This window comes from Ranitomeya imitator, chromosome 2, assembly GCF_032444005.1.
Source record: "Ranitomeya imitator isolate aRanImi1 chromosome 2, aRanImi1.pri, whole genome shotgun sequence".
NCBI classification, from domain to species: domain Eukaryota; kingdom Metazoa; phylum Chordata; class Amphibia; order Anura; family Dendrobatidae; genus Ranitomeya; species Ranitomeya imitator.
In genome coordinates, this window is record NC_091283.1 from 55,516,210 (window position 1) to 55,535,651 (window position 19,442).

General features: G+C 47.6%; 1 protein-coding gene across 1 annotated transcript in view; it reads right to left on the bottom strand.

The window, feature by feature from the left end:
- MAP3K10 (mitogen-activated protein kinase kinase kinase 10) overlaps positions 1-19,442 on the bottom strand; it is an 86,455-nt gene that overhangs the window by 8,488 nt on the left and 58,525 nt on the right. The window contains 3 exon segments of the mRNA XM_069746773.1: positions 10,849-11,089; positions 16,464-16,639; positions 16,785-16,933. Coding sequence (XP_069602874.1) covers positions 10,849-11,089; positions 16,464-16,639; positions 16,785-16,933 — 566 coding nt within the window.

Below are 19,442 nucleotides of genomic sequence, written 5' to 3' on the forward strand. Positions count from 1 at the left end.
CAGGATAATGTTGGTATACAGAGGAGGAGTGCACAGCATGATGTGTGTAAAGAGGTCAACGGCACAGGGTAAAGCCACTATACAGAGGTAGAGAATGCAGGAGTGCAATAGTGTCTGGGATAATGTGTGTTTTAGAGTGGTGGAATTCACAGGATAATGGGACTGAGAACAGGTGGAGTGCACAGGATAAAGGGAGGAAGAACAGGTGGGGTGCACAGGATAATGGGACTGTGAACAGGTGGAGTGCACAGCATAATGGGACTGAGAACAGGTGGGGTGCACAGGATAATGGGACTGAGAACAGGTGGGGTGCACAGGATAATGGGACTGAGAACAGGTGGGGTGCACAGGATAATGGGACTGTGAACAGGAGGAGTGCACAGCATAATGGGACTGAGAACAGGTGGAGTGCACGGGATAAAGGGATGAAGAACAGGTGGGGTGCACAGGATAATGGGACTGTGAACAGGAGGAGTGCACAGCATAATGGGACTGAGAACAGGTGGAGTGCACGGGATAATGGGACTGAGAACAGGTGGAGTGCACAGGATAATGGGACTGTGAACAGGAGGAGTGCACAGCATAATGGGACTGAGAACAGGTGGAGTGCACGGGATAATGGGACTGTAAACAGGTGGAGTGCATGGGATAATGGGACTGTAAACAGGTGGAGTGCACAGGATAATGGGACTGAGAACAGGTGGAGTGCACAGGATAATGGGACTGTGAACAGGTGGAGTGCACAGGATAATGGGACTGAGAATAGGAGGGGTGTACAGGATAAAGGGATGGAGAACAGGAGGAGTGCACAGGATAATGGGACTTTGAACAGGTGGAGTGCACAGGATAATGGGACTGAGAACAGGTGGAGTGCACAGGATAATGGGACTGTGAACAGGTGGGGTGCACAGGATAATGGGACTGTGAAAAGGTGGGGTGTACAGGATAATGGGACTGAGAACAGGAGGAGTGCACAGGATAATGGGACTGTGAACAGATGGATTTCACAGGATAAAGGGATGAAGAACAGGTGGGGTGCACAGGATAATGGGACTGAGAACAGGTGGAGTGCACAGCATAATGGGACTGAGAACAGGTGGAGTGTACAGGATAATGGGACTGAGAACAGGTGGATTGCACAGGATAAAGGGATGAAGAACAGGTGGGGTGCACAGGATAATGGGACTGTGAACAGGTGGAGTGCACAGCATAATGGGACTGAGAACAGGTGGAGTGCACAGGATAATGGGACTGAGAACAGGTGGATTGCACAGGATAAAGGGATGAAGAACAGGTGGAGTTCACAGCATAATGGGACTGAGAACAGGTGGAGTGCACGGGATAATGGGACTGTAAACAGGTGGAGTGCACGGGATAATGGGACTGTAAACAGGTGGAGTGCACAGGATAATGGGACTGAGAACAGGTGGAGTGCACAGGATAATGGGACTGAGAACAGGTGGATTGCACAGGATAAAGGGATGAAGAACAGGTGGAGTTCACAGCATAATGGGACTGAGAACAGGTGGAGTGCACGGGATAATGGGACTGTAAACAGGTGGAGTGCACGGGATAATGGGACTGTAAACAGGTGGAGTGCACAGGATAATGGGACTGAGAACAGGTGGAGTGCACAGGATAATGGGACTGTGAACAGGTGGAGTGCACAGGATAATGGGACTGAGAACAGGAGGAGTGCACAGGATAATGGGACTGTGAACAGGTGGAGTGCACAGGATAATGGGACTGTGAACAGGTGGGGTGTACAGGATAAAGGGATGGAGAACAGGAGGAGTGCACAGGATAATGGGACTGAGAACAGGAGGAGTGTACAGGATAATGGGACTGAGAACAGGAGGAGTGTACAGGATAATGGGACTGAGAACAGGTGGGGTGCACAGGATAATGGGACTGAGAACAGGTGGAGTGTACAGGATAAAGGGATGGAGAACAGGTTTGGTGCACAGGATAATGGGACTGAGAACAGGTGGGGTGCACAAGATAATTGGACTGAGAACAGGTGGAGTGCACAGGATAATGGGACTGTGAACAAGTGGGGTGTACAGGATAATGGGACTGAGAACAGGTGGAGTGCACAGGATAATGGGACTGAGAACAGGTGGGGTGCACAGGATAATGGGACTGAGAACAGGTGGAGTGTACAGGATAAAGGGATGGAGAACAGGTGGGGTGCACAGGATAATGGGACTGAGAACAGGTGGGGTGCACAAGATAATTGGACTGAGAACAGGTGGAGTGCACAGGATAATGGGACTGTGAACAGGTGGAGTGCACAGGATAATGGGACTGAGAACAGGTGGAGTGTACAGGATAATGGGACTGAACAGGTGGAGTGCACATGATAATGGGACTGAGAACAGGTGGAGTGTACAGGATAATGGGACTGAGAACAGGTGGAGTGCACAGGATAATGGGACTGAGAACAGGTGGGGTGCACAGGATAATGGGACTGAGAGCAGGTGGGGTGTACAGGATAAAGGGATGGAGAACAGGTGGAGTGTACAGGATAATGGGACAGAGAACAGGAGGAGTGCACATGATAAAGGGACTGAGAGCAGGTGCAGTGCACAGGATAAAGGGATGGAGAACAGGTGGAGTGCACAGGATAATGGGACGGAGAACAGGAGGAGTGTACAGGATAATGGGACTGAGAAAAGGTGGAGTGCACAGGATAATGGGACTGAGAACAGGAGGGGTGCACAGGATAATGGGACTGAGGACAGGTGGGGTGCACAGGATAATGGGACTGAGAGCAGGTGGAGTGCACATGATAAAGGGATGGAGAACAGGTGGGGTGCACAGGATAATGGGACTGAGAACAGGTGGAGTGCACAGGATAATGGGACTGAGAACAGGAGGGGTGCACAGGATAATGGGACTGAGAGCAGGTGGGGTGTACAGGATAAAGGGATGGAGAACAGGTGGAGTGTACAGGATAATGGGACAGAGAACAGGAGGAGTGCACAGGATAAAGGGACTGAGAGCAGGTGCAGTGCACAGGATAAAGGGATGGAGAACAGGTGGGGTGCACAGGATAATGGGACGGAGAACAGGAGGAGTGTACAGGATAATGGGACTGAGAAAAGGTGGAGTGCACAGGATAATGGGACTGAGAACAGGAGGGGTGCACAGGATAATGGGACTGAGGACAGGTGGGGTGCACAGGATAATGGGACTGAGAGCAGGTGGAGTGCACATGATAAAGGGATGGAGAACAGGTGGGGTGCACAGGATAATGGGACTGAGAACAGGAGGGGTGCACAGGATAATGGGACTGAGGACAGGTGGGGTGCACAGGATAATGGGACTGAGAGCAGGTGGAGTGCACATGATAAAGGGATGGAGAACAGGTGGGGTGCACAGGATAATGGGACTGAGAACAGGTGGAGTGCACAGGATAATGGGACTGAGAACAGGTGGAGTGCACAGGATAATGGGACTGAGAACAGGTGGGGTGCACAGGATAATGGGACTGAGAACAGGTGGAGTGTACAGGATAATGGGACTGAGAACAGGTGGATTGCACAGGATAAAGGGATGAAGAACAGGTGGGGTGCACAGGATAATGGGACTGTGAACAGGTGGAGTGCACAGCATAATGGGACTGAGAACAGGTGGAGTGCACAGGATAATGGGACTGAGAACAGGTGGATTGCACAGGATAAAGGGATGAAGAACAGGTGGAGTTCACAGCATAATGGGACTGAGAACAGGTGGAGTGCACGGGATAATGGGACTGTAAACAGGTGGAGTGCACGGGATAATGGGACTGTAAACAGGTGGAGTGCACAGGATAATGGGACTGAGAACAGGTGGAGTGCACAGGATAATGGGACTGTGAACAGGTGGAGTGCACAGGATAATGGGACTGAGAACAGGAGGAGTGCACAGGATAATGGGACTGTGAACAGGTGGAGTGCACAGGATAATGGGACTGTGAACAGGTGGGGTGTACAGGATAAAGGGATGGAGAACAGGAGGAGTGCACAGGATAATGGGACTGAGAACAGGAGGAGTGTACAGGATAATGGGACTGAGAACAGGAGGAGTGTACAGGATAATGGGACTGAGAACAGGTGGGGTGCACAGGATAATGGGACTGAGAACAGGTGGAGTGTACAGGATAAAGGGATGGAGAACAGGTTTGGTGCACAGGATAATGGGACTGAGAACAGGTGGAGTGCACAGGATAATGGGACTGTGAACAGGTGGGGTGTACAGGATAATGGGACTGAGAACAGGTGGAGTGCACAGGATAATGGGACTGAGAACAGGTGGGGTGCACAGGATAATGGGACTGAGAACAGGTGGAGTGTACAGGATAAAGGGATGGAGAACAGGTGGGGTGCACAGGATAATGGGACTGAGAACAGGTGGGGTGCACAAGATAATTGGACTGAGAACAGGTGGAGTGCACAGGATAATGGGACTGTGAACAGGTGGAGTGCACAGGATAATGGGACTGAGAACAGGTGGAGTGTACAGGATAATGGGACTGAACAGGTGGAGTGCACATGATAATGGGACTGAGAACAGGTGGAGTGTACAGGATAATGGGACTGAGAACAGGTGGAGTGCACAGGATAATGGGACTGAGAACAGGTGGGGTGCACAGGATAATGGGACTGAGAGCAGGTGGGGTGTACAGGATAAAGGGATGGAGAACAGGTGGAGTGTACAGGATAATGGGACAGAGAACAGGAGGAGTGCACATGATAAAGGGACTGAGAGCAGGTGCAGTGCACAGGATAAAGGGATGGAGAACAGGTGGAGTGCACAGGATAATGGGACGGAGAACAGGAGGAGTGTACAGGATAATGGGACTGAGAAAAGGTGGAGTGCACAGGATAATGGGACTGAGAACAGGAGGGGTGCACAGGATAATGGGACTGAGGACAGGTGGGGTGCACAGGATAATGGGACTGAGAGCAGGTGGAGTGCACATGATAAAGGGATGGAGAACAGGTGGGGTGCACAGGATAATGGGACTGAGAACAGGTGGAGTGCACAGGATAATGGGACTGAGAACAGGAGGGGTGCACAGGATAATGGGACTGAGAGCAGGTGGGGTGTACAGGATAAAGGGATGGAGAACAGGTGGAGTGTACAGGATAATGGGACAGAGAACAGGAGGAGTGCACAGGATAAAGGGACTGAGAGCAGGTGCAGTGCACAGGATAAAGGGATGGAGAACGGGTGGGGTGCACAGGATAATGGGACGGAGAACAGGAGGAGTGTACAGGATAATGGGACTGAGAAAAGGTGGAGTGCACAGGATAATGGGACTGAGAACAGGAGGGGTGCACAGGATAATGGGACTGAGGACAGGTGGGGTGCACAGGATAATGGGACTGAGAGCAGGTGGAGTGCACATGATAAAGGGATGGAGAACAGGTGGGGTGCACAGGATAATGGGACTGAGAACAGGAGGGGTGCACAGGATAATGGGACTGAGGACAGGTGGGGTGCACAGGATAATGGGACTGAGAGCAGGTGGAGTGCACATGATAAAGGGATGGAGAACAGGTGGGGTGCACAGGATAATGGGACTGAGAACAGGTGGAGTGCACAGGATAATGGGACTGAGAACAGGTGGAGTGCACAGGATAATGGGACTGAGAACAGGTGGGGTGCACAGGATAATGGGACTGAGAACAGGTGGAGTGCACAGGATAATGGGACTGTGAACAGGTGGGGTGCACAGGATAATGGGACTGAGAACAGGTGGAGTGCACAGGATAATGGGACTGAGAACAGGTGGAGTGCACAGGATAAAGGGATGGAGAACAGGTGGAGTGCACAGGATAATGGGACTGAGAACAGGTGGAGTGCACATGATAATGGGACTGAGAACAGGTGGAGTGCACAGGATAATGGGACTGAGAACAGGTGGAGTGCACAGGATAATGGGACTGTGAACAGGTGGGGTGCACAGGATAATGGGACTGAGAACAGGTGGAGTGCACAGGATAATGGGACTGAGAACAGGTGGAGTGCACAGGATAAAGGGATGGAGAACAGGTGGAGTGCACAGGATAATGGGACTGAGAACAGGTGGAGTGCACATGATAATGGGACTGAGAACAGGTGGAGTGCACATGATAATGGGACTGAGAACAGGTGGAGTGTACAGGATAATGGGACTGAACAGGTGGAGTGCACATGATAATGGGACTGAGAACAGGTGGAGTGTACAGGATAATGGGACTGAGAACAGGTGGAGTGCACAGGATAATGGGACTGAGAACAGGAGGGGTGCACAGGATAATGGGACTGAGGACAGGTGGGGTGCACAGGATAATGGGACTGAGAACAGGAGGGGTGCACAGGATAATGGGACTGAGGACAGGTGGAGTGCACAGGATAATGGGACTGAGAACAGGAGGGGTGCACAGGATAATGGGACTGAGGACAGGTGGGGTGCACAGGATAATGGGACTGAGAACAGGAGGGGTGCACAGGATAATGGGACTGAGGACAGGTGGAGTGCACAGGATAATGGGACTGAGAACAGGAGGGGTGCACAGGATAATGGGACTGAGGACAGGTGGGGTGCACAGGATAATGGGACTGAGAGCAGGTGGGGTGCACAGGATAATGGGACTGAGAACAGGTGGAGTGCACAGGATAATGGGACTGAGAACAGGTGGGGTGCACAGGATAATGGGACTGAGAACAGGTGGGGTGCACAGGATAATGGGACTGAGAACAGGTGGGGTGCACAGGATAAAGGGATGGAGAACAGGTGGGGTGCACATGATAATGGGACAGAGAACAGGAGGAGTGTACAGGATAATGGGACTGAGAACAGGTGGGGTGCACAGGATAATGGGAATGAGAACAGGTGGGGTGTACAGGATAATGGGAATGAGAACAGGTGGGGTGCACAGGATAATGGGACTGAGAACAGGTGGGGTGCACATGATAATGGGACAGAGAACAGGAGGAGTGTACAGGATAATGGGACTGAGAACAGGTGGGGTGCACAGGATAATGGGAATGAGAACAGGTGGGGTGTACAGGATAATGGGAATGAGAACAGGTGGGGTGCACATGATAATGGGACAGAGAACAGGAGGAGTGTACAGGATAATGGGACTGAGAACAGGAGGAGTGTACAGGATAATGGGACTGAGTACAGGTGGAGTGTACAGGATAATGGGAATGAGAACAGGTGGGGTGCACAGGATAATGGGACTGAGAACAGGAGGGGTGCACAGGATAATGGGACTGAACAGGTGGAGTGCTCAGGATGATAGGGCTGTGTATAAGATGACAGGGCTGCGGACAGGTGGAGTGCTCAGGACGATAGGGCTGTGTATAGGATGATAGGGCTGTGTATAGGATGATAGGGCTGTGTATAGGATGATAGGGCTGTGTATAAGATGATAGGGCTGTGTATAGGATGATAGGGCTGTGTATAGGATGATAGGGCTGTGTATAGGATGATAGGGCTGTGTATAGGATGATAGGGCTGTGTATAGGATGATAGGGCTGTGTATAGGATGATAGGGCTGTGTATAGGATGATAGGGCTGTGTATAGGATGATAGGGCTGTGTATAGGATGATAGGGCTGTGTATAGGATGATAGGGCTGTGTATAGGATGATAGGGCTGTGTATAGGATGATAGGGCTGTGGACAGGTGGAGTGCTCAGGATGATAGGGCTGTGTATAGGATGATAGGGCTGTGTATAGCATGACAGGGCTGCGGACAGGTGGAGTGCTCAGGATGATAGGGCTGTGTATAGGATGACATTGCTGTGGACAGGTGGATTGCTCAGGATGATAGGGCTGTGTATAGGATGATAGGGCTATGTATAGGATGACAGGGCTGCGGACAGGTGGAGTGCTCAGGATGATAGGGCTGTGTATAGGATGACAGGGCTGTGGACAGGTGGATTGCTCAGGATGATAGGGCTGTGTATAGGATGACAGGGCTGTGGACAGGTGGATTGCTCAGGATGATAGGGCTGTGTATAGGATGATAGGGCTGTGTATAGGATGATAGGGCTGCGGACAAGTGGAGTGCTCAGGATGATAGGGCTGTGTATAGGATGACAGGGCTGTGTATAGGATGACAGGGCTGTGGACAGGTGGATTGCTCAGGATGATAGGGCTGTGTATAGGATGATAGGGCTGTGTATAGGATGATAGGGCTGTGGACAGGTGGATTGCTCAGGATGATAGGGCTGTGTATAGAATGATAGGGCTGCGGACAGGTGGAGTGCTCAGGATGATAGGGCTGTGTATAGGATGATAGGGCTGTGTATAGAATGATAGGGCTGTGTATAGAATGATAGGGCTGTGGACAGGTGGATTGCTCAGGATGATAGGGCTGTGTATAGAATGACAGGGCTGCGGACAGGTGGAGTGCTCAGGATGATAGGGCTGTGTATAGGATGATAGGGCTGTGTATAGGATAATAGGGCTGTGTATAGCATGACAGGGCTGCGGACAGGTAGAGTGTTCAGGATGATAGGGCTGTGTATAGCATGACAGGGCTGCGGACAGGTGGAGTGCTCAGGATGATAGGGCTGTGTATAGGATGACAGGGCTGTGGACAGGTGGATTGCTCAGGATGATAGGGCTGTGTATAGGATGACAGGGCTGTGGACAGGTGGATTGCTCAGGATGATAGGGCTGTGTATAGAATGATAGGGCTGCGGACAGGTGGAGTGCTCAGGATGATAGGGCTGTGTATAGGATGATAGGGCTGTGTATAGGATGATAGGGCTGTGTATAGCATGACAGGGCTGCGGACAGGTGGAGTGCTCAGGATGATAGGGCTGTGTATAGGATGACAGGGCTGTGGACAGGTGGATTGCTCAGGATGATAGGGCTGTGTATAGGATGACAGGGCTGCGGACAGGTGGAGTGCTCAGGATGATAGGGCTGTGTATAGGATGATAGGGCTGTGGACAGGTGGAGTGCTCAGGATGATAGGGCTGTGTATAGGATGATAGGGCTGTGGACAGGTGGAGTGCTCAGGATGATAGGGCTGTGTATAGGATGACAGGGCTGTGGACAGGTGGATTGCTCAGGATGATAGGGCTGTGTATAGGATGACAGGGCTGTGGACAGGTGGATTGCTCAGGATGATAGGGCTGTGTATAGCATGACAGGGCTGCGGACAGGTGGAGTGCTCAGGATGATAGGGCTGTGTATAGGATGATAGGGCTGTGGACAGGTGGAGTGCTTAGGATGATAGGGCTGTGTATAGGATGATAGGGCTGTGGACAGGTGGAGTGCTCAGGATGATAGGGCTGTGTATAGGATGATAGGGCTGTGGACAGGTGGAGTGCTCAGGATGATAGGGCTGTGTATAGGATAATAGGGCTGTGGACAGGTGGAGTGCTCAGGATGATAGGGCTGTGTATAGGATGACAGGGCTGTGGACAGGTGGATTGCTCAGGATGATAGGGCTGTGTATAGCATGACAGGGCTGCGGACTTGTGGAGTGCTCAGGATGATAGGGCTGTGTATAGGATGATAGGGCTGTGGACAGGTGGAGTGCTCAGGATGATAGGGCTGTGTATAGGATGATAGGGCTGTGGACAGGTGGAGTGCTCAGGATGATAGGGCTGTGTATAGGATGATAGGGCTGTGGACAGGTGGAGTGCTCAGGATGATAGGGCTGTGTATAGGATGATAGGGCTGCGGACAGGTGGAGTGCTCAGGATGATAGGGCTGTGTATAGGATGACAGGGCTGTGGACAGGTGGAGTGCTCAGGATGATAGGGCTGTGTATAGGATGAAAGGGCTGTGGACAGGTAGAGTGCTCAGGATGATAGGGCTTTTTATAGGATGATAGGGCTGTGGACAGGTGGAGTGCTCAGGATGATAGGGCTGTGTATAGGATGATAGGGCTGTGGACAGGTGGAGTGCTCAGGATGATAGGGCTGTGTATAGCATGACAGGGCTGCGGACAGGTGGATTGCTCAGGATGATAGGGCTGTGTATAGGATGATAGGGCTGTGGACAGGTGGAGTGCTCAGGATGATAGGGCTGTGTATAGGATGATAGGGCTGTGGACAGGTGGAGTGCTCAGGATGATAGGGCTGTGTATAGGATGATAGGGCTGTGGACAGGTGGATTGCTCAGGATGATAGGGCTGTGTATAGGATGATAGGGCTGCGGACAGGTGGAGTGCTCAGGATGATAGGGCTGTGTATAGGATGACAGGGCTGTGGACAGGTGGAGTGCTCAGGATGATAGGGCTGTGTATAGGATGAAAGGGCTGTGGACAGGTAGAGTGCTCAGGATGATAGGGCTTTTTATAGGATGATAGGGCTGTGGACAGGTGGAGTGCTCAGGATGATAGGGCTGTGTATAGGATGATAGGGCTGTGGACAGGTGGAGTGCTCAGGATGATAGGGCTGTGTATAGCATGACAGGGCTGCGGACAGGTGGATTGCTCAGGATGATAGGGCTGTGTATAGGATGATAGGGCTGTGGACAGGTGGAGTGCTCAGGATGATAGGGCTGTGTATAGGATGATAGGGCTGTGGACAGGTGGAGTGCTCAGGATGATAGGGCTGTGTATAGCATGACAGGGCTGCGGACAGGTGGATTGCTCAGGATGATAGGGCTGTGTATAGGATGATAGGGCTGCGGACAGGTGGAGTGCTCAGGATGATAGGGCTGTGTATAGGATGAAAGGGCTGTGGACAGGTAGAGTGCTCAGGATGATAGGGCTTTTTATAGGATGACAGGGCTGCGGACAGGTGGAGTGTTCAGGATGATTTGGGTGTAGAGTGAGAAAGCTTTTTCATAATGTTTAGATGAACTAAACTCTATATTCCCCCAACTTCTAAATTCCCCATACCTGAGGGTAAGCTGATGCGATTTCCATCCTTGTGCTTCAGACGGCTTTTCTTGAAGTTCCCCTTCCGCTTCTTCACCTTGGGCTTCTCCTGATACATCTGGTACATTATAATGTTCAGCTCACGCTCCACAATGTCAAACTCGCGCTCTGCCAGTTCTTGTTCTCTTCTCCGGAGCATCTCTTCCAGATTCCTCTGCTCCTCTGCCGCACGCACCAGCTCCTCCTCGCGACTACGCAGTTCCTAACACGGAAGCACATGTGTCACATTATTATATTTATTACTTGACTATTAAAAACACAATCGGCGGTTAGTACGAGTTCATGTCACAATAGTCAGACAATAGTCGGACAATAGTCAGAGGCCACATCTGCCGTCAGGTTATGTCGGGAACTGCAGATCAGCTTCATAGAAGTGAACGGGACTGAGCTGTAATAAGGTGCTCATGTGACGAAGATGGATATATACACACACACATAAATCATATCTGTTTAGGGTCTGCATTTCAGGAATCTTTATTCTATACAGCAGAGGTGGTCAGATAAAAGGTAACAACATTTTAATACAACCTAATGACAAAAGTTATTTTTTAGGCAAAAATACATGAATCGAAAGAAAAAAAGATGTCCGATAGGTGCACATAACCTTTAAAGTCTTGTCTATGATATTTACTATGATTTTTCGGTATCAAACACACATTTTTGCACGTCGGTATCTTTCCAAATTACATCTCATTGGTGATGTAACTGTAAGGTTATGTTCACAATTGGTGTTTTTGCAGCATTTTTTTCTGCAGGCAAAACCTGCTCTATTGGCAGTAAAGAAGCTGCTTACAAAATGCAAATTTTGACTTTTGAACTTTTTTTTTGCTTTTTATTGCGTTTTTTATAAGTGTCAACAGTACGTTTAAGAAACGTAATTTTATTCACCCAAAAATGTCACAAAAATTTTTTTGCGGCATTTTTGCACTTTTTCATTGCTTTCTATGGGTGAAAAAACGCAGTAGATTTTAAAAACGTTGCAGTTTTCCAAGACAGTCAGGAAAAAAAAACCCGCGAGTGCCTAAGATTTCTGATATTTCATAGATTTTGCTGGTACTTAATTTTCATTAACGAAAAAAAAAAAACCGCTGGGGGAAAAAAACAAACTTTGCAATATGTGAACATAGCCTAAGAGATATTTTTACTGCAACTTTTTGATTTACTTTGTCTAACAATTCAGAAGACTCATCTGCAGCTAAAATCAATTTTATAATATAAATCTAGAACTATCTTGAAGTTTTTAAAATGTTTTTAAAACGTTTTTTTTGGAAGATGGCTCTAACCTAACTTCCATTTAAACAAAGGATTCAGTGAACATGAAAGGAATCTTTCTCCACGCCCCATGACATCTGGAGGACCATGGAAACTAAGAAAAGAAGAACAATGGTGTTCACCATGGAAACTAATCAGATATTTGCTTTTATTTTCTCACTGTCTTTCAATTATTTTTATTTTTTTCATATTTGTAGAACACAATCTATTAGAGACACTAGCCTGAATTTTTGAAAAACCATACATATTTGTAACTGAAATTATTGTTGCTCATTTTCACTGCTGATTTTACCTTTTACAATGCATATGGTGAAGCCCACTGCAAAACCATAGCAACATCTTCAACCCACCTGAAAAGTGTTGAAAAGAATGAACATGTGCATAGCAATGTCAAAACCACTTACAATGTGTATGTTTTTTTAAACTTTTTTAACCGCTTCAGGCTTCCAAAAAAGGGCAAGGGCAGAGCCGCCACAAAGGTTGTTGAAATCCTCCCATGTTTTCATGATGCATCTTTTGCATGAAAAACTCAGCGGGTCATCTGCATCTATAAAATGTTGTGTGCATAAACACCTGTATTCATGTGGACTTTGCCACAGATTTGTCATAGGGTTTTTTTCTGCTCAGTTTATGTTCCATAAGGATGGTTAACCTTAAAAAAAAACACTCCAGCGTTGTTGTTGTTTTTTAAATTTCAGCTCCACTAACTTAATGGGCAGCGAATAGTAGAATGGCATTTAACAGGGAGAAATGCAAGATTCTAAAACTGGGCAAAAAAAAACTAAAATTACATCTATAGAATGGGAAGAATAGAATTAAGCAACAGCACGCGTGAAAAAGACTTGGGTATAGTAATAGATCACAAACTGCACATGAGTCAACAGTGTGATGCAGCAGGAAAAAACGCAAACACAATTCTAGGATGTAAGAAGATAAGCATAGAGTCTAGATCACGTGAAGTCATTATCCTCCTCTACTCCTCTTTGGTCAGACATCATCTGGAATACTGTGTCCAGTTCTGGGCATCACATTTTAAAAAAGATATCAACAAACTAGAGCAAGTTCAGAAAAGAGCTACCAGGATGGTGAACGGACTGCAAAGGAACGAGGAACGGTTAATGAATCTAGTAATGTTTAGCTGGCAAAAAAAGAAGGCTAAGGCAATGTGCCCACATTGCGTTTTTTTAAGCGTTTTCGCCACGTTTTTCTGCCGCGGAAACGCTTACAAAACGCAGCCCATTAATTTTAATTGCATTCCGCAATTGCTTTACCCATGCTGCGCTTTTTTCCCCAGCGGAAACGCATCACGGTAAAAAACGCAGCATATTCATTATGTTTGCGAAATCACGGCGATTCTGCCACAAGAGAGTTGTATAGGGAAACGCTTGAAAAAAACGCATGAAAAACGCGACAAAAATGCATTAAAATCCGCAAGCGTTTTCCGTGGCAAGGGAGTGCGGATTTGAAGCACAAAAATCTGCTTCTATTCTGCAACGTGGGTACATAGCCTAAGAGGAGAGTTAAAGGGAACCTGTCAGCAGAATTGTCCTGAGTATCCTACAGACACTGTCAGGTTGGCGCCGTTATACTGATTAAAATGATACCTGGTGATGAAATCCATCTTGTGGTTGTTGTTTAATCTTTATTTTCAGTTTTGAGTTAATGATATGCTCGTGCTCCGGGGCGGCCTGTGGTGGGGTCTCATGTGGTGCTCTGATTAGGTATTCATAATGCAGACTGCTGACAGGTCACTGATCCCTCACTGACCTGCCCTCTAGTTTACATAATGAATATTATATATATTTAAAAAATAAAATTAAAACATCCACTTCTGCAGCCAGGCACTGGCATCCGTGCGGCAGCATGATTGCATCTATAATGATTGTTTTTTTTATGGTATACATAAAGTAAAAAAAAAAATCAGTCTGAAACAGACTCGGCGATCCGATAGCTGCTACTGCGCAGGTGCTGACAGCGACATCTTGCTAGAGAAAAAAAATTGTCTTCATTAAAGAGAACCTGTCACCCCCCCTGTAAGTTCCCATCATGTGATGTGAGTTGAAGGGCAGCGCAAACTGCGCATGCCCGAAAAAGGAACTTACAGCGCAGGCGCCGGGGATGTTAATGAAGGCACAGCAGGCGGCGCACGGAGCGGTTGAGTGATGGCTGGGAGGCGTTTGTGTCCGGGGGGAAAAGATGTGCCCCCCGGACAGACTAAAGGTATGGCGGGCAAATTATAAAAATTGATATTGCAGCGTTGGAAGGGACCCTAAATAAAAGAGCCACCTTCACAGAATGCAGCATTAGTGCTGCACCAGGTGGCTCTTTTAGTTAAAAACACCAGGGGGGGTGACAGGTTACTTTTAAGATGGCACCAGCATCTTTTTTTTTTTTTTTTATAAATACTGTATATGTAATATTCATTATGCAAACTAGGGGGCAGGTCGGTGAGGGATCAGTGACCTGTCAGAAGCCATACAGATGAATACCTAATCAGAGCACCACATGAAGACCCCCCCACAGACCGCCCTGGAGCACGAGCATATCATTAACTCAACACTGAAAATAAAAATTAAACAACAACCACAAGATGGATTTCATCATCAGGTATCATTGTAATCAGTATAACGGCCGCCGACCAGACACTGTCTGTAGGTCACTGTGCACAATCCTGCTGACAGGTTTCCTTTAATAACGGTCTACAAATATCTGAAGGGAGGTCACAGTGTAGAGGGATCATCATTATTCTCATTGGCACATGGAAACACAAGAAGCAATGGTAAGAAACTGAAAGGGAGAAGACACACATTAGATATTTAAAAAAAAAAAACGTTTTGACAGTGAGGGTGATCAATGAGTGGAACAGGCTGCCAGGAGAGGTGGTGAGTTCTCCGTCAATGGAAGTCTTCAAGCAGAGGCTGGTCAGACATCTGTCTGAGATGGTTTAGTGAATCCTGCATTGAGCTGGGGTTTGGACACAATGACCCTGGAGGTCCCTCTACCATTCTATGATTCTAAGTTCCCTGACCCTAGTATTAAACTTACCAGCCGCCGTCTTCAGCTGCTTTAATCACCGCTCTGGTTCTGCTTCGCCATCTTTTGACAGCAGTTCCTGACTGATCGGAAGTCAGAGGTAACGGTCACAAGCTCTCAATGGAAGTCTATGAGAGCCTCGTTGTGGCCTCGTTCTGGTTCTCATAGATTTACAAACACTTGCAAACATTTGAGCAATCCGACATGTCACAACCTGCAGAAGATGACCGGAGTGGCATTGATAAAAGATGAAGACATCGGCTGGTATAAGACTAGGTGCAGAGAACTTAGATTAGCGGCACCCTTCCAACCGTAAAATTTAATAAAACCTGGAGTGGTGCTTTAAAAAGAAAAACAACAAAAATGTAGACAGTGCCCATTTTAGATATTTTTTGGCAGAAACGTAACGGCACGACCATCACAAAGAAAGAGATTTTCAATAAGACCTCAGACTTTATGAATACTTAACATTCTAAATTACAACTTATCGTTTGCCAAAATCCAAAAGCAATCTGACACTTTACCTCAATGTATGATTAAAGAAAAAAACTACGTCCATTAATAAGTAATAAATATTAAAAACCCTATTTACTATTTCTAATATATCGAGGCCCAGTGTGTCGTGTCTGATAACACTAAGCTATATCAGGGATGTTGCCCAAAACATCTGATCAGTTTCCCAATTCTCTACAGATAAGAAATATCTGATTAGCTTCCTCCTCTTTTGGGTCTTCTGAATGTGAATGTCGCAGACAGATTGTATTAATTTCTTAGTTATGGTAATCTGATTGATTAGGTCCAGCGATAATTTATGTAGACATTGTATGGTGTAGACATTGTATGGTGTAGATTATGATCACAAAAATGTTTCCATGCATTTGAAGACTATACAAGAAGAGATAGAGACAAGAAATAAAAAAAACCATGGTAGATGGTAGTAGAACCTGAGACCTTTCCAACAAAGAAGACATAACCACCATATTGATTTCAGGTTGGAGCACTTGGCTGTCAAGATTTATGATCATTATAGCATCTGCCATGACTTGATTAGTTCCTCAGAACATCACAATCCATTGAGCCACTGCTCTAGAACATGTCTGAAGACCACTTTCCCCAACAGGAATATTGAGATCTAGCTACACTGTTACAGGTTTTCCTTTTTCTTCTGAAACTGATGGCACCATAAAATGCTGCACCTTGGTTCACATTTTCAGGCGTTGGCCTTTGGAAGGAATATGAACGTCTCGCCTACAAATGACACTATGGTTTACCTTCTCTTTATTCCTGAGCTCATCAAACATCTGCTGGATCTCTATTCTCCAGTCTTCCTGCAAGGAATGGAATGATTCAAGGGGCATCTGGAACATGGCTGACTGTTCTATGGCGGTCAGTTGCTCCAAGATGGTGCAAAACGAAGGGCGACTGTGAGGGTCTGGGTCCCAGCAAGCTGAAAGCATATTTAAGGAGGTTTAAGACAATGGCATAGGGTTCTTCACTCAAATAAAAAAAAAATGGTAATGCTAGGACCAGTTGCTATGACTGTACACAAGGTTCCTCCATGAGTCTACTGCCATATCGAAAGTTAAGATTACCTTCTAAGATCCTAACAAATGGATCTGGACACGTTGATGGGATCGGAAGAGTCAGTTTGTTCATTGCAACTCCATAGGCAACAGCTAGAGCATCGATTTCCCGATAAGGCACCTCCCCAGTAAGCAGCTCCCATAGGAGAACCCCGAAACTGCAAGACAGAAGAAAATATGGATTCTGAGTCCAGTCATTGTTAATTTTTATATAACAGACAGAAGATGAAGAGCTGAACTGAAAATGTCTTCCAAATTTTTCTATTGTGTCCTTTCTGGCCGACACAGAGAGTAATGTGCACCTTTGGGAGATGTTATTCTATGAGGCACAGGACACAATGTTTGGTCCTCATGATTATCTGATCCTAGTCAGCACAGATTTCTCTGCCAGATAAAAATACACCTTTTGCAGATGAAAAAGGTCTCCGGCATTAAGGTAACTCTCCAACAGATACCTGTTGTTCGGCCGGCGGCCATCTCTCCTGACTCCTCCATACACAGGAGCGCTCCCTTCAAGAGTTGCTACCAAATCCCACTGCCAGGGGTTATCTCACTGAGAACAAAAGGATCAGCAGTCCGAAATTGGACACGCTGTCTCCTTATCTCTCTTGGCATCATCTGCCTTGGGAGAGGAGGAAAGGTACCGTCACATTAAGCGACGCTGCAGCGATATAGGCAATGATGCCGATCGCTGCAGCGTCGCTGTTTCGTCGCTGTGTGGTCGCTGGAGAGCTGTCACACAGACAGCTCTCCAGCGACCAACGATGTCGAAGTCCCCTGGTAACCAGGGTAAACATCGGGTTACTAAGCACAGGGCCGCGCTTAGTAACCCGATGTTTACCCTGGTTACCATTGTAAATGTAAAAAAAACCAAACAGTACATGCTTACATTCCGGTGTCTGTCCCCTCGCCGTCAGCTTCCCTGCACTGTGTCAGCGCCGGACGGCCGTAAAGCGGAGCGGTGACGTCACCGCTGTGCTTTACGGACGGCCGGCGCTCACAGTCAGTGCGGGAAGCTGAGGCCAGGGGACAGACACAGGAATGTGAGTATGTACTGTTTGTTATTTTTCTACATTTACAATGGTAACCAGGGTAAACATCGGGTTACTAAGCGCGGCCCTGTGCTTAGTAACCCGATGTTTACCCTGGTTACCAGTGAAGACATCGCTGAATCGGCGTCACACACGCCGATTCAGCGATGTCTGCGGGTGATCCAGCGACAAAATAAAGTTCTGGACTTTCCCCAGCGACCAACGATCTCCCAGCAGGGGCCTGATCGTTGGTCGCTGTCACGCATAACGATTTTGTTAACGATATCGTTGCTACGTCACAAAAAGCAACGATATCGTTAATGATATCGTTATGTGTGACGGTACCTGAAGACCCCAATCCACCGATATCAGCAGGTTGAGCTGACGCCAATCTAATGAGTATGCTGGCCTTTAGTCTAGCCATAGATAACAGGCTCCATTCATGTTTGTGTGGCACCCCTAGGGGTATTTGCCACAAAAATAGTTACTGACAATAAATACAAATACTATTGTAGCAAAACTGCACTACCACCTCCGGCCAGAAGGGGGAGCTCCAGAGACTTCCCTTGATCCATTCTGGTCTGAGAGAAGAAATGGCAGTTGGGCTAAGGAGCTGAAAGTGAGAGGTCATACAGCTGAATTTCTAACAGCCCTATATTGACAACTTCGTTGGAAAAATGGAACTAAATTCCTGGACACAAAGTGCAGTGCCTTTCCTAAGGAGCTGAAAGTGAGAGGTCATACAGTTGAATATCTAACAGCCCTATGACGGTTTCCAGGCCCAAATCACCGGCCTGAGGAGAAAAGGGACAGAGAAAAAGGACATTGTGAGAACCGGGTAGCATTAATCACTACCCAGAACAGGCGCAAAGACGGATACCGGATCCGTGGCTGTATTCATTACATATAATACAGCAACCGGAAAAACGTGAGGTGATATCAGCTTCACTAGGGCCGGACGCAGCAACAGACACAGAGTTCAGCGGTACTCCCGGAGGGGGTAAGTCGATAAAAGGACTCGGGTTGCCCGTCGAACCAGGACCCGGAGGGGACAGATTGGGCCGGCAGCCAGTTCACATACAGCAGCAGGGCCACACAGAAATTGTGTACAATAAGAGGCGAAGACCCCGGCAGGGTCAAAGTAATTCAGAGTTCCCATACAGACTCCGGTGACAGGACTGGTTGTAAATCCCTTTATGTTAAAGTAAACTGGTTAAACGTTTCAACGCCTCAGTCTTTCATTTGGACAATAGCCATCTATCCAGGATCGGGATCGTCACCGCTGAGAGAACCTGCTGCTGATCAAGTAAGTGCCTGTCCCCTCACGATACCCCTTACACTGTGCATTGCCTGAGGCCACAGCACCGGGTCAAGCCACCCGTGACATCCCGCTTAAGAGACAGACCCCATTGGTCCGGTGCTGGGTACCCCGGTCTCCTGGGCGTCACAATTGGCGTCACGAACAGGATCCAGCCAGCCCGTATACCGGGTATTGTGTGCCGTGATTGGAGCCCAAAACTGTGAAAACTTGGATGAAAAATCTTGAAAATTGACTTTATTAAAGAAAATTCCATTTCCCATTAAAAACTATTGAAAGTGACTTTTCCCCATTGGTTATAATGGAGTAAAGATGGCC